Source organism: Diprion similis, chromosome 12, assembly GCF_021155765.1.
Source record: "Diprion similis isolate iyDipSimi1 chromosome 12, iyDipSimi1.1, whole genome shotgun sequence".
Taxonomy (NCBI): Eukaryota; Metazoa; Arthropoda; class Insecta; order Hymenoptera; family Diprionidae; genus Diprion; species Diprion similis.
In genome coordinates, this window is record NC_060116.1 from 16,040,219 (window position 1) to 16,055,180 (window position 14,962).

The 14,962-nt window shown below is 38.1% G+C and overlaps 2 protein-coding genes across 9 annotated transcripts in view; one reads left to right on the forward strand and one right to left on the reverse strand.

Moving 5' to 3' along the window:
- The window catches only part of LOC124413418 (segmentation protein cap'n'collar), a 122,856-nt gene that overhangs the window by 12,562 nt on the left and 95,332 nt on the right, over positions 1-14,962 (reverse strand). For 5 of the 8 annotated variants that reach the window (XM_046893977.1, XM_046893972.1, XM_046893979.1 and 2 more), the window contains exons 6-7: positions 14,049-14,289; positions 13,484-13,711 (exon numbers count right to left, since the gene is read on the reverse strand). In XM_046893977.1, the coding sequence (XP_046749933.1) occupies positions 13,484-13,711; positions 14,049-14,289 (469 nt within the window). The remainder of the gene's footprint in view (positions 1-13,483; positions 13,712-14,048; positions 14,290-14,962) is intronic. The other 3 variants (XM_046893975.1, XM_046893974.1, XM_046893973.1) reach the window with 3 other exon arrangements.
- Positions 7,598-11,071, forward strand: LOC124413419 (ATP-dependent RNA helicase vasa). The gene is made up of 4 exons (XM_046893981.1): positions 7,598-7,824; positions 8,635-8,690; positions 8,911-10,728; positions 10,909-11,071. The coding sequence occupies exons 2-4, from the start codon at positions 8,643-8,645 to the stop codon at positions 10,990-10,992; spliced, it is 1,950 nt and encodes a 649-aa protein (XP_046749937.1). The 5' UTR covers positions 7,598-7,824; positions 8,635-8,642; the 3' UTR covers positions 10,993-11,071.

Below are 14,962 nucleotides of genomic sequence, written 5' to 3' on the forward strand. Positions count from 1 at the left end.
TCGTAGGCTTGCTGCAAACTGCGTTCAACTGAATAATATGCGCAGGCAGGTGAAATAAAATAACGCTTCAACAATAACAATTAGCCTATTGGCGGAACGAGAATCGTACGATCGAAACGAGAATCGAGTTACAATAATTGCACGTAGTTAATCCCCCCCTCCCCCCCCCCTACGGTGTCGCGTTCTCACGCGCTATTTTCTTCGTTATATGTGTAATTCCTCCCCCCCCCCCCCCCCCCCCCAACTCAACCATCGCCGACGAAATTTCGTGATCGTCACCGAAAGTCTGCTGACGTTTGTGTTGCTTGTTAGTCGTCATGGAGTAGAAGGAAGAGAAGGAAGGAAGGAAAGAAAGAAAGAAAGAAGGAAAAAAAAACCCCGTTCGTAGACAAATTCTTGCATCGTACGACGCGTGACGCAACGTGTGTAACCGGAGTAGCCGTGTCTATGGGTCTTACGATGTAAATACGAAGCTAGATTCTTGTGTGTATTAATAATCATACTCACGGTCTTCACATACGCCCTGAACATACTCTACCTTGGAGGCTCGCGTGTGATTTGAATGAAATTTCGACTCTAGTGACTATTTATTATAAGCGTATGTTGTATATTGCTTGTCTCGATGATATCCGGTCTCGAGTTAGAACAAAAAAAAAAAAAAAAAAAAAAAAACAGTTAAACCAACGAACTAACGCGAATTGTTAGTTCGACCGTGTAATAAGCTTATTAATTTTACGCTTCGACTGTACATTATTATACACGTCAGCGAAACGTTAATAGTCGCAGGTGGAATTATCCTGTAGATATATCTCCACTCGGTTTCCATTCATTCCGTTATCTACCCCACCCACCATCGTCAATTGGCATTGAAAAACGATGATTGAATTGAAACAACTGTATCAACATGTATACATATTTTATGAATGATGATAGAGTACAGTTGGTACAAATATTTTTCCACACTCGCATCAGGTACGACTGATCGCAAGTGACTAAAAACAGCAGGAATTACCAATAATTAATCTGTTGCCTGTATACATGTGCATACATACATAAATAAATAAATTAATACATACATACATACATTAATTATATCTTACCGTTGATTCCATTGAAGGCGGTAGACATATCCAGCCCCATACTTTCATATATCAAACCAACACATGGGTGTATATTATTATTATTATTATTATTATTATTATTATTATGAAGTTCCACCAGGGTAAGAATTCACTGTGGTTATATATATATATAGTAAATATCAGATCTTGCCACTGTCTGTACACGTGATGTTATTTACTGGCATGTCGTTTACAAATTTTATAACATCATGCTTTGCTTTTCTCGTCTTGATGGCACATCTTGGTTTCTTTGTAGTACGATTAAATAATATGAATGTTTTTCATAGTTGGCTTTTGACGTGATAATGTATTCTTCCACCGTCGTTAATATAAGCATATCTATTATACAAATGATCTGCATTTTTAAAATTCACTGTTGTTACAATCGGTGATTAACTCTTTACGACGACGACGACGACGACGACGAGGACGATGCTTTTATTAGTCAGACTACATCCCCGGTAAAGATGATTATAAATGTTTGATATGAACATACTTTGTGTGTCAATGGAAAAGTATAGACGTGCCTGTGTAATGTTCCTATGTAATTGTACACCTAATCGTTCCGTATATCTTGACCAATTAATCACGGTATTTATTATGCTAAGAAAATCGACAAAGATGGCGAATGTCTTTAGAAAGGTAAAAAATAATCGGGTAAATTTACAATCAGAATAAAAGATTCGATAAAAAATTCTACATGACGTAGACAGATACGTATGTACGTAATACGAACGATACATACAACGCACGGATGAATAATCACTCGCTATCATAACTCTCCAAAGTTCAATTATTCTGTTCTAAATTTTCAGCTTATCTTGCAAGCAAATAAGAGCGCTATAAACTCTGACTCCGTTTCGGTTCTTACAAATAGGTTAATTTGTAACCGCATTTATTTCTTGTATGTTTAATATGTTGCAGAAATAGCGACTAATTTATGCAGTGGTAAAGAAAAATTAAATAATCGTACGTATATGTGTGTACCAAACAACCAACGTATGCACGCTTCTAGAGTCGCGTTGCATGTGTGTTGACCTCTGGAATTATAGAAGCAGTTAAATACGATTTAATATAAAATGTATTGTATTTAAACGAAATTCAATGTAAAGAATTTCTGCTCGATGCGCATGCGATTCGCGAGTTACTTAAAAATCTTTTCTGTCAACACTCGACTGTATTATAATATATTCACGAACAAGCATTTGAATTTCCGTTAATGTACGAGCATTCGTTGTCGTCTTAATTTTTTTTTTCCCGCTTCTGTATGACGGGGCGAAAACTGCCAAGGGTCAAGTTTTTGCAACCGCGTCAATGTACCGTGTATTATGTACATACGTTTGAGGTATATCCAGAAAGCTTGATGTTGAAAAAAGTTATCGCGACATTTTATTACTGGTGCTTATCGCCGTTGCTCCAGAAACGTTGAAGCTAAAATAATGGCAAAATCTAGAGAAAATAAAAAAAATAAATAAATAAAGTGGAATGACACAGCAAACTAAGGCGTGAGTGATACAAGTTATATTGAACGAAATTGTAGACTGTTTATACTTATGAATGTGCGAAGTAATATTCTGCACTAATGAACCGGGATTGTGATAATATCTAATCAGGTTATCAGTTAAATACATATATATATGTGTGTGTGATAGGGTTAAGGAGAGGAAACTTTTGCAGTTTCTTTCACTGCTAGTCGAAAAGTCAGGGACGGCAAACTGTAAACGAATAACTGTCGTGAGAAAAAAAGACCAATGCATGATGCATTCGCCAATCGCATAGCGATAAGATTGCTGCAGTTGACGAGTTTTTACGGCTTATGGCATCGAGTTAATGAAAAGAGAGAGAGAGAGAATGAATATGAAGCTTACGAGGAAATAATCAGTGCCCACGATTTTTACACGCAGAAAATAATAGTTATTTCGAAACGTTGTGGTTATACGTAGAGCTGTTAATACGTAGAGCGATGACTGTACGATCTTAATTAAGACCACAGGAAACGGGATAAAAGTATCGAATCCGTGACGAAATCTATGGTATATAAGGTCCTTTAATGAAACTAAGAAAACATTTGTTTTTTAAGAGATTTTTTTTCAGGAATATAATTCGGGAAATTTGCGATACGATAAGTATAAATTGGATGAGTATAGATTTCGATTTTCGATAGTGTACAGCATCGGTGTATTTCCGTGAGATGTCTGTAATATAATCAACGTTTCCATCAATTCTCCAAGTATAATCAGCCGCGACTTTCGCGGATAGCTGTTAAGATTTTTGTCACAGAGTAATTCGATCGCGTAAGTCGATCAGGTAATCAGGCAACTATAGTTATTCGTATCAAACTTATTGTTGGTTCTGCACGATGATGCGTGTGAATGATCGGGTGGAACCGGAGCTCTCGAAACGATTGCGTAATATCAATTGCAGAAATTAGGGTCACTGATTATCGCGATTAAGCAAACGACATCGAATTAGCCGGAGCAGATCGTTGATCGATTTGGTGGTCCCTCGCACTCCGTATCGATTTGAACGTTTTTATTTCCTGAAAGTGTAAACGATGGGCGAGAAAAAAAACCGAGGTAGATTCCAGGGCGTTGTAAATTAACAAAGCTGAATTTTCGAAGGGTCTGCAAAGGCTCGAGAACACACTCCGCATGGTCAGTGTCAACGGTCGTGTGACCAAGCAATTGCCCTTCAAGAGGCACTTCGCATCCCAATCTGTACGCACGCACATTGTAATGGGAGAAACCGAAGGGATATTAATGTGGGTATCTGGAAGAAGTCGAGAAACGAAGGGCACGGCTTTACTGTCAAGTGGCTGGTGGGACAGAAACGCTTTGTTTAAAAATCCCTCGTAAATGCATAAACCATACTTTTCCCGTAACTTACAGACCGAATGATTTTTGCCTGTATCGCAGTAGGCGGTAGATAAGAAGGGAAAAAAAAATAACGTCCGTCCTTTCGTTCCTGCATGTTATTATTATTCTCTCATACCGCATGCGCATTTCTATCCAACTTCCGGCAATAAAAAGGCCTGCTTATACTCTGTACGGATATACAGTTCGTAGAATTTTTTTGCGGTTTCGTATACGGTAAAAGTGGATGCAAATAGTCCTACTCATATTGTATATACAGACACTGGTTGATTGTTACAGAGAGAATTCTAACTGACCGTATGCTGTTCTTCGAAGCCTAAAAGATAACAAATACTTCGGACGATATCTACGATGTTTTCTTTTTTTTTCTTTGTTTATTATTTTTTTCCTAAAACCTTTCTCAGTCTTCTTCTTCTTCTTTTTCCTTCCCTATTGTTCTTCTCATGTAAACAATTACACGCGCGTAGCTGAATAGGGATCACTTTTCTACGGTTATAATAGAGGAAAGAGATTTTGCGACACGTTTTTAACAAACACCGCAATTGTGGGAACAAATTGCGAAAGCTATGACGTGGAACTAAGTATCGATGGTTGATGTGTGGAACACTAAAAATAACGAAGAATTATCGAGTGAGCCACGACTTTGTTTTTTTTCATTGCGCACTTGGCCATCCGTCTTATAATGTTTGTAAAAAATTTTTGGGTTTAAATCCACTTATGATTTTAAACACAGAGTGCAACGGTCAAAGACTATTTTTTGCTATTACTTATATTGTAGCAACTTTTGACATGTAAATTATACGACGACGATTGAACAGGGGATGCGAAGATGTTACTTCGACGCCAAATGTTAACTTTTTACGTGGAATCTTGCGATCCTATTAATCAAGTCACCGTCCGCGTTCAACACTTCACCACTCGACGATGGGAGTGCAGAAACAACTCGCGCTCTGTCATTTGGCCAACCGCAAGTAGCGAGTGTGTGCGAAATACTGAATAATGTTAACGTTCCAGGCGATGAGAGTTTGTGAATACAGTCGCGCAGTAGAATAATATTTTAGCTCTATACCCACGTATGCGTGAAAGATTCAAAGACAGATCCGTACCGTAATAACGTAGATTATTCATTTTGTAAAAGATACGCAATGTTGTAGGACACTAGGTGTAGTTGACAACTGTTCAAACGATATTATTATACTAATAATATAACGCGGTATAATAAAATATCGACGACCGAATCAGAAATTTAACGAACCACCTGAGATTCCCACTTATTGATCTTTGAAACAAACTCTCGATATTGAGTAATTAATCTTCTTGAAATTTACGTCTGCCACAAATGTAGACGAGATGATTTTTAATTACAAGTCTGACTATCGCTGCTGACATGAGGAAATTTTTTTTTTTATGCCAGTATAAATTAACTATCATCGCAGCAATCGTAAGTATAGAATAGTGTTGAAATAACTAAAAAATACAGAGCCGATAAGTCATGCCGTATAAAGATATATTATATGTATATTTTTCGATAACGGCGTTGACCGATATTTTATTTCTCACTCTCGTACAAACATCACGCTGCCAATTATTTTTACAGCTATGAGAATATGCAAATATATAACGTTTTGCTCGATGCTCGTATAGTAACAACAACGGCATATAATAGTTTCTCCTCGTTTGAGTATACATGTATTGAATTATTTCCCATATAATACGATAATCAGCAACTTTGTATGCAACGTGATGCTGGTACTCGCAGTTCACTCGACGTTCAATATGCTGCAGCTGAAAAGGTCACGAGGATATCTGCGGTTAAAGATAGCGACAATGTATTGTCGCCTGAAATAATCGTGTACGCACTTTGAAACCAGAGCTCAATAACTTCAGCGATATAGGAATAAAATAAAAAAAATACGCGAGAAGAAAGGTGAAGATGGGAGGAAATTTTTTTTTTTTAAATCAAACACCCTGCATTCACCCACATTATTTACAATATATGCTGAATGCGGCAAATACTTATGGTGTACAGATTTCGAGCAATGACTGTACAACAATCGCCTTACCGAGATTTTACTGTGGTTACAATTTGCATATGCGCAACATGCCAACAAACATAGAAATGCAAGGACATTGTGGTCTGCGAAGCGCATTGTAAAATCGTACTGGCAATGAGTCAGCATTTTCTATATGTACTACAGTACTTCTACTGTTGCCGTGCAGTGCTTCTCATGAAAGATAAAAATATGAATTACTTAATATCCCCCCCCCCCCCCCCCCCCTACTCGCCATTCCATCTTCCTCCTCCTCCTCCTCCGCCACCTCCTCGTCCACCATAGCTTGGCACTCAAAAATTATTGGGCGCGTTACGAGTTCAGTTGAGGAAACCTACACGTGATTTTACGTATTATCTGTGTTACGTGCGATACGTATAATAGACCAATTCGTGTATAGCTGTTCAAATAATTGTAAACAGAGATCGCTCGCTCGTCTCTATCTATTTTTATTTTTCAGGTGCTACGTGAATTTGTGGATGACGAATACATCTTTTGTATTACGTTATTTAATCCAGAATTCAAATGCCAATAGAATAGTTTTGAGGCTTTACGTTTTACGTTTTTTTGTTTTACGCTTATATTACGGATATTGAGGGGGTGCCCTGGCCCATACGAAGGATATTATGCTCGATTTTATCGTTAATGGTTCAGTTTGTTTGTAGAAAAACTGATTCGTGATGTTATATAGAAATAAACATAAAATTATAAAATAATTGAGCCGTAGATATATGCTTTTATGAATATTTGACAAAATTTACGAAATCCAAAAACATCCCATTGTGCAAACGATCAGCTCACAGTACACGAACTGTAAACAAGTTACGTGTTACATACGAGTTGACTGCCTCGTATACTCAATTTCAGTTGAGCACGATACTAATTGGGTCAGCCAATCTAGTTTGAGGTTTGATAAGACATAACTGCTTTTCCGTTCCAAATCTTTCATCTGATTCGTTCATACAGATATTAAAAGTGAGAGATGGGCCCTCGTGCGAATGCAGACGTTCGCTTAATAGAGAGAGAGAGAGAGAATAAAAAAAATCAGGCAGCCATCTTCCTGTTTCTCTAATGCGAACACCAAAAAAAAATAGTAATTCCTCCCTGATCTTTCTTTTCTCTCTATGTACCTCGACTATCTCAATATTAATCGATCGAAGCTTCAGCAATGACAACAATTTTCTAAAACACATATCTTCCAGGAGGATCCAGCGCATAGATCTATTTATTATAGCGATATGTGGAATTTTATACTTCGAATTGATTTATTTCATCGAAAATTTCATGCTAAAAGAAAGTAGTCGTTGACTTATGATGAGAATTATCGTTCTCCAATCGTAGAGTACCTTTAGAAAGATCCAGAAGTAATTCTCGACGCTGATTGGCTGTTATTCTCATTCAACGGTGCGAAGTATGCAACAGAACATTCGCAAGGTGCTGATTAGCCTCCGTTAGCGACGCCCTTGCGGCATGAGTCGTAGTTCGGATTAACGCATGCGCAATGCGGCATTTTGGGAAGGTTCGATACGCGGCGGCGGGAACCGGTTACGCCTGAAGTTGCCTAGTTAGATTAGCTCGACGCTTTGTCCGTTAAGCTTGACCTTTTGTCGCGGGAGACGTTGCGAGTTTTATTCGCTGTTGGACCGGCACAACCTTCGTTGGACGTCTACGGTTCCGGGCGAGGAGGTATCTGCACAGCGGATAACATTTGCCAGTCGACGAACCTGCAGCTCTCTAATCTTATCGTAAAGCATATTATCTACGCGAAATTAACACCTAGTAAGTACGCCATCGTTGTTTGCTAAAATACGCCGGTTGCATTGCCGAATCCGATGGTTTCTCCCAGCACGTGGTTGGTATCCTTCGCGAATATTCAGCGATTCTTCAGCCCGACACATCGTACAATTGATTCTTCTATTCACTATCGGTCATTATAAATGATCACGTAAAACCGTGACTTGACTGGATTTATTTAAATCAATAAATTCGGTTTTGTTCTACGTCCTCACGTGGTAAATTTTTGCAAGATACTTTTTCCGCTTTTCCGCGTGTCTACTAGATAATCATAGAATAAAATTACTTAAGCTGATTATACTGCGAGTTAAATTCATACGAAATTATCCAGCGTATCAATCTCCCACATTATAATTCGCGATATTGAAAACGAACGGTTTTTCGCTGTCTCCCACGTGGTCCATTTCATGGTATCGCCAAACGTGCGTGTCATAGAATACGAAGTCGTTGAATTGTTAGAAATCTTTGAGCAAGTACAACTGTAAAAATATTCTGTCAATCTCGAAGTATTATCGCGATACATCAAACGATAATCGGTAAATATTGTCAGCGAAAAATTTGCGAACCAAATGATGAAGCTAACGTAATTGAGAAAATTGAACTACATTTGCACACACTTGAAATATTCGTCAAATGTAGTCAATCCGAGCGCGAAAAAACTGCTATTATCTTCAGCATACCAAATCACGATTTCGACTGGAAAATAATTATTAATTAGCATGCATGAATTTGGCTAATTTGGCTAAAATTCTATAAGTTTATTTGAAAAGTAATCAATTTTTCTTACCCCGCTAGGATCAATAATGGACGAGTGGGACGACAATGATTCGACGCCAGTATCTACTGGAGAGGTGAGAATATTCTCTGCATCTGTATTATCGATAGTGTTTGGTTCTAAAATCTTCGAAAGGTTTTAAAAGTAAAATGAAATCGAGTCGAAATAAGTTAATGATAATGCGACATATATTCTTTTGATATCTTATAAAATGGTCTGCAATATTTTATTTGCAGCCGTATGTGCAGCTATGTCCAAATTTAAATTAATCCCACATTTTTATTTTTCTGAATTAGTACACTGACGAGGGGCGCAGCTATGGCAAGGGCCGTGGTTTCAAACCACGAAGTAGTAACAATGATGAATGGGGAGGAGGAAGTACTAACGGATTTGACAACGGAGGCGATGGCGAGGACTCAGACAGACGCGGTGGGCGAGGTGGAGGCAGAGGACGTGGTGGCGGACGAGGCGGTGGTGGTTATAGAGGTGGCCGTGATGGTGGAAGCAGATATGGAAATGGCGATGATGACACTAATGGTGACGAGGGAGGATCCCGCAGAGGAAGAGGCGGTGGCAGAGGTGGTCGTGGTGGAGGTAGATATGCAGATGCAGATGAGGATGCTAATGGCGAGGATGGAGGATCTCGCCGAGGAAGAGGGGGTGGCCGAGGTGGAGGTCGCGGCGGTAGGAGAGGAGATGACGACAACGGTGGAGCCAGTGGCGGAGAAGAAGATGGAGACCGACCAGCGCCTGTTGTCTACATACCGCCTGAACCATCAAATGAAGATGCAGACATTTTTGGTACTGGCGTAGAGATGGGGATAAATTTTGATGCCTATGACAAGATAGATGTGAGCGTCAGTGGCGAAAATGCACCGCAACCTATCAACACTTTCAACGAAGCTGACCTGAGAAGCCTCTTATTGGACAACATCAAAAAATCAGGCTATACAAAGCCAACGCCGATTCAAAAGTACGCGATCCCTATCGTCATGCAAAAACGAGATTTAATGGCTTGTGCACAAACCGGTTCTGGTAAAACCGCTGCGTTTATGGTACCGATTGTGAACACTCTATTGAATGAACCCAAAGAATTGGTAGTTGATAACTACCATTGCGAACCACAAGCCGTCATAGTCGCACCTACACGTGAGCTTGCTACGCAAATCTTCGACCAAGCGAGAAAGTTCGCAAAAGATTCCATTCTGAAATGTGTCAACATTTACGGAGGGACTGCAACCAATCACCAGAGAAATCAAGTGCTTCGTGGCTGCCACATTTTGGTTGCGACAACAGGCAGATTAATGGATTTCGTCCAACGAGGATGCGTAAAGTTCAATTCTGTGCGCTTCTTTGTTCTTGATGAAGCTGACCGGATGTTAGACATGGGTTTTATAGGGGACATCGAAAAGATTTTGGATGACGAATCCATGGTAAAAGATCGACAAACGTTGATGTTTTCTGCTACATTTCCTGCTGCGATACAAGAATTGGCTGGCAGATTCTTGGACAACTATCTGTTCCTTGCTGTCGGTATAATTGGTGGAGCCTGTCAAGATGTCGAGCAGAACTTTCACGAAGTTAACAAGTTTAAGAAACGAGAAAAGTTGAAAGAAATCTTGGAAGCTGACAAAGATAAAGGCGAGATTCAACGTACGCTGGTATTTGTGGAAATGAAACGTACAGCAGATTTCCTTGCGGCATTTCTATCGGACAACAATTATCCGACAACTTCTATTCATGGTGACCGTGAACAACGGGAGAGGGAGGACGCACTTCGCGATTTTAAATCCGGAAAAATGCCGATTTTGGTTGCAACGGCTGTCGCTGCCAGAGGTCTTGATATCAAAGGCGTATCCCACGTCATCAACTTTGACATGCCTAAAGAAATCGATGAATATGTTCATCGTATTGGTCGTACTGGGCGTGTTGGGAATCGCGGCCGTGCGACGAGTTTCTTTGACTCTGAAACAGATTCCGGGATCGTCGTTGATCTAGTCAAGATTTTGAAGCAAGCTAACCAACCGATTCCAGCGTGGCTCGAATCTGGTGGTGGAGGAGGCAGTTATGCTCCAGGCAGATCCAGCAAGTTTGGTGGCAGAGACGTTCGTAGAGTAAGTCAAAACGATTTTCATAATATATGTATATATAACAATCTAGGTTTTGACCAAAACTGGATAATGAACGTCAAATATTTAAAAACGTATTAATGATATTCATAAAATGTTGCGGTATGGAAGTTTGAAGAGGTTTGTAAAGTATTCTGATCTAATTCGAAATTTGTTGCTTTACAGTTTGACAATGACGGTGGAGAGGGGGACTTGTATCCGGAGAGTGCGTACTCTTCAGCTCCTGCTGAAGCTGAAGAAGAATGGTAGTGTGTGATACATACCAAATGTGATACTAGGAATATAATCTGTATTCCACGTTTGGTTCTAGCAAATAAGTATAATTAGATATAAGATATTCGAGCAAAGACTAAATATAAAGCTATACATATACAGTACAAATACAGTCGTGTACGATATTAAGTTAGTGAGCCTCGATCTGACTAAGATTGTTGAAGACATTTTTTTGAGTTAAGCTGTTACGGGACTTTCTTTTACAAACCGGACAGATTTGGATAAAAATTGACCGACACATTTTTGATTTAGCTGAATTTTTTTTTACGGGTTCTATATCGAAAAAAAGGGATACGTATTTGAGGATTTTTTTCTTTCACATATTTTGGAAAACAGAGGGCATCGAAAATTTGAGAATCTGGTGATTTTCGGCTTGTAGACTCATTTTAAAAAATTCATAACTCCGGTTCTATTTGAGCCTTAAGGTTCTTCTTTATTTCATTTTAAAGCTAAGAAAATGAATTTTGAAAAAGAAAAAATAGTTTCATTGAAAATTATTAACAAATTAATATTTTTATAAGCAATTAAAATGTTTAAATCAATTTTTAGCAATTGCTTGCATCTCGTAGCGAGTTCTTCGTGTAACCATCGTATTCTACGACAAATTTCCTATTGAAAACGCATTTTTAATTGATGGAGAATTTATTATTACTATTGGAAAAAAATTAATTCATCTAGCGCGGCAGGTCACATTGGCGTGCGGGTTCCATTGCACGCCTCATTTTCTTGTCTCGTATCGGTTATGTCTAATACAAATGATTATTCTATATTTTTGATCAAATAATATTCTTTATTAGCAAATACGAGTTTATAAAAAATTAAACGAAAAATTAAATATATAAAAAATATTGTTGCAAATAAAAAATTAATTTATTAAGATTTTAATACATTATTAGTTAATATAAGTACTTGGTTCTGCATTATATCGTACAATATTTACATTTGCTTTTAATATATATAGACATTAATATAAATAAAATATATTGATATAATAATATTAATATAGGTATATATATTATGAGCAAATGCAAATATTGTCGATGTGATGCGGAACGAGGTACTTATTAACTAAAAATAATGTATTGAAATCTTGATAAATTATTTTTTTATTTGCAATAATAATATTTTTTATTTATTTAATTTTTCGTTCAGTTTTTTTATAAAGTCATATTTGCTAATAAATAATATTATTTAATTAAAAATATAGAATAATCATTTGTATTACAGAGAAAAACGATACGAGGCAAGAAAATGAGGCGTGCAATGGAATCCGCGCGCCAATGTGACGTGCCGCGCTAGATGAATTATTTTTTTTCCAATAGTAATAATAATTTCTCTATCAATTAAAAGTGCGTTTATAATAGGAAATTTGACGTAGAATACGATGGTTACACTAAGAACTCGCTACGAGATGGGGGCAATTGTGAAAAATCGATTCAAACATTTTGATTGCTTATAACAATATCAATTTGTTGTTAATATTCAATGAAACTATTTTTTTAATGGAAATTCATTCTTTTATCTTTAAAATGAAAAAAGAAGAACCTTCTAGCTGAAATAGAACTGCAGTTACGAATTTTTGAAAATGAGTCTACAAGCCGAAAATCACCAGATTTTCAAATTTTCGATCCCTTCTGTTTTCCAAAATATGTGGAAAAAAATCTTCAAATACGTATCTCTTTTTTTCAATATAGAAACCTTAAAAAAAAAATTCAGTCAAATAAAAAATGTGTCCATCAGAAAGGTGTGTTCGGTTTGTAAGAGAAAGTTCCAGACATGTGAAGAATACTATTTTATTCAAAGGTCTAGTGTCACCAAAAACGATATGCATATTATTCTCTTAGTTTTATTTTCTATAATTCTCAAAATTTCATTTTAACATGAGAGTTATCTCGGTGTTAAGGGTAAATTGAGCAAACATAAGCGTGGTGACACATGAACAATTTGAGTAAATTTTTTCGGCGATGTTCGCGTTGACAAAAAATATTGTTTGTTTGCAGAATTATTTTTATATACGTTTTTTTATAATAATAAAGTAAATTTTCTTTTATAATTAATATTTTGTCGCATGATTACTTTATTTCAAATATCCTTTCCCAGAACGCATGATAAGTAGGTAATATGAAGTTCAAAATTTGTCGATGCATCAAAAAAAAAAAAAAATTCTGTATGGTCATTCACAATTGTTAATCAATTGATGAGTTGAATGAATTTTTCTATCAACTTTTGACACCAGATGAATTTAGATTTCACGTTACAATCTAACTACTCTGAACTTCATTCGCGACGAGTGGTTATTATTCACACAGGTACTTCCGAATAAAACTTTTCCTTGCAATCGAAATTCTCAATTTGAAATTCTCAATTTAATCTGGTTAAAAAAAAATCGTAGATACTGGTTTTTCATACAGATTGACGAATTTGTAAATGCTGTTTGTATCATGTAACGAAACACAAAGGTACTTACCATCGTTCATGGCCATGTCCATGAGGTGCAGGTCCTCGTCATTGAGAAGCGACGACAGGAATCCATCGGTGGTTTGGTTAATGGAATCCGAGGAGGGTGCATGGTAGTACATCATATCGGTCGGCTCAGCTTTGTAAGGACCAGAACTGTCTGCTCCGCCCATCGGTTCACTGCTGTTGGTCAAATTCATCGAAGTCGCCACTGCTGATCCAAGATTCGACGGACCCCCTGCATCAGTGAGCAGTTTAGTTCAGACAAAAATGAGAAAAATAAAAACTCAAATGAAATAACAAGGTAAACTCATCCCTCACTCTTTTTCTTAGCAAAACCAAGTTGGTATCGTAATACTTTGATTATAACATTGATCGCGGAGTTTGTTGAATGCTGCACTTGACACAAGAAGCAGAAATTTTTCTTAAATCTAGTTCTCGGATATAAAATATTGCAAGTAAAGGGACGAGGGAAACGGAAATATGTAGTTTCACAGTTCTTCCTTCTTTCAGACAAATGGAATGCTGATTTTGGGTTGCGATACACCGCAAAATTCAACGTCGACGATACTCACCAACATTATGATGAGGATAAGGTCCGGTTGAGTTGAGATCTCCGACTGGTGGTGCGAGAGTTGCATTGTGCAGCAACACATTACGCTGTGCCTCGTAGTGGCTGTGCGATATTCCGTGGCCTGGATATCCTGGGTGTCCCGGATGAGCGAAGTGGTCCGGAGCACCCGGAAGCGAAAGTAGTGAAGCCAAATCCTGCCATCGCTGTTCCATGCTCATTGCGCGCACAAAGGGCATACGGCCCTGAAAGCAAAACAGTTTTTCCATCGATCACACAACAGTTGATTGATTACAAGGGAGTTCATATTTAATGATACCAAATAGAAATTTCACCGGTCTAGATGAGGATTTTTCAAACTACGTAGAATGTCCTCGACGCCGCGTGGAGGACAGCTTCGAAATAGAGAGAAGAAGCTACGAGAGAGATGTGAAAGAGACGAGTGCAGAGAGACATGTCGTTGTAGCGGAGGCATCGAAGCAATCATATCCGCTCATTTTTTGTTTTTCATTCTGAACCTTTTTTAGAAAAGCATTTTTTGTCTCGGTTCAAACATTCATCTGTCACCTGTCGCACAATAGGATTGATGTCGCGTACCGCGTGCGGGTCACATGACACGCGTGTCACATCCAGAAATGCCGGAGCTCCGAGTATCTTGGAACCCCGCTGTTCCTCGGACGCATGCAGGAGTTTCGGGAATACTTCGGAAGATATGCAGGAAATGTCGGCCGAGCTATTCGATCAGGGACTAAAGGAGGCAAACTCGAACAGCCGCGCATATTGAAAATGTCCAGAAACAATTTAGACGCTGGATTCCTAGGCTACTTTTTATAACTGTTGAGAGAAAAAAAAGAAACCTGTTTTTTCTCTCTACTCCTGTTTTTCTCTAACGTTTATTTGTGCCTTGACCATGAAGCG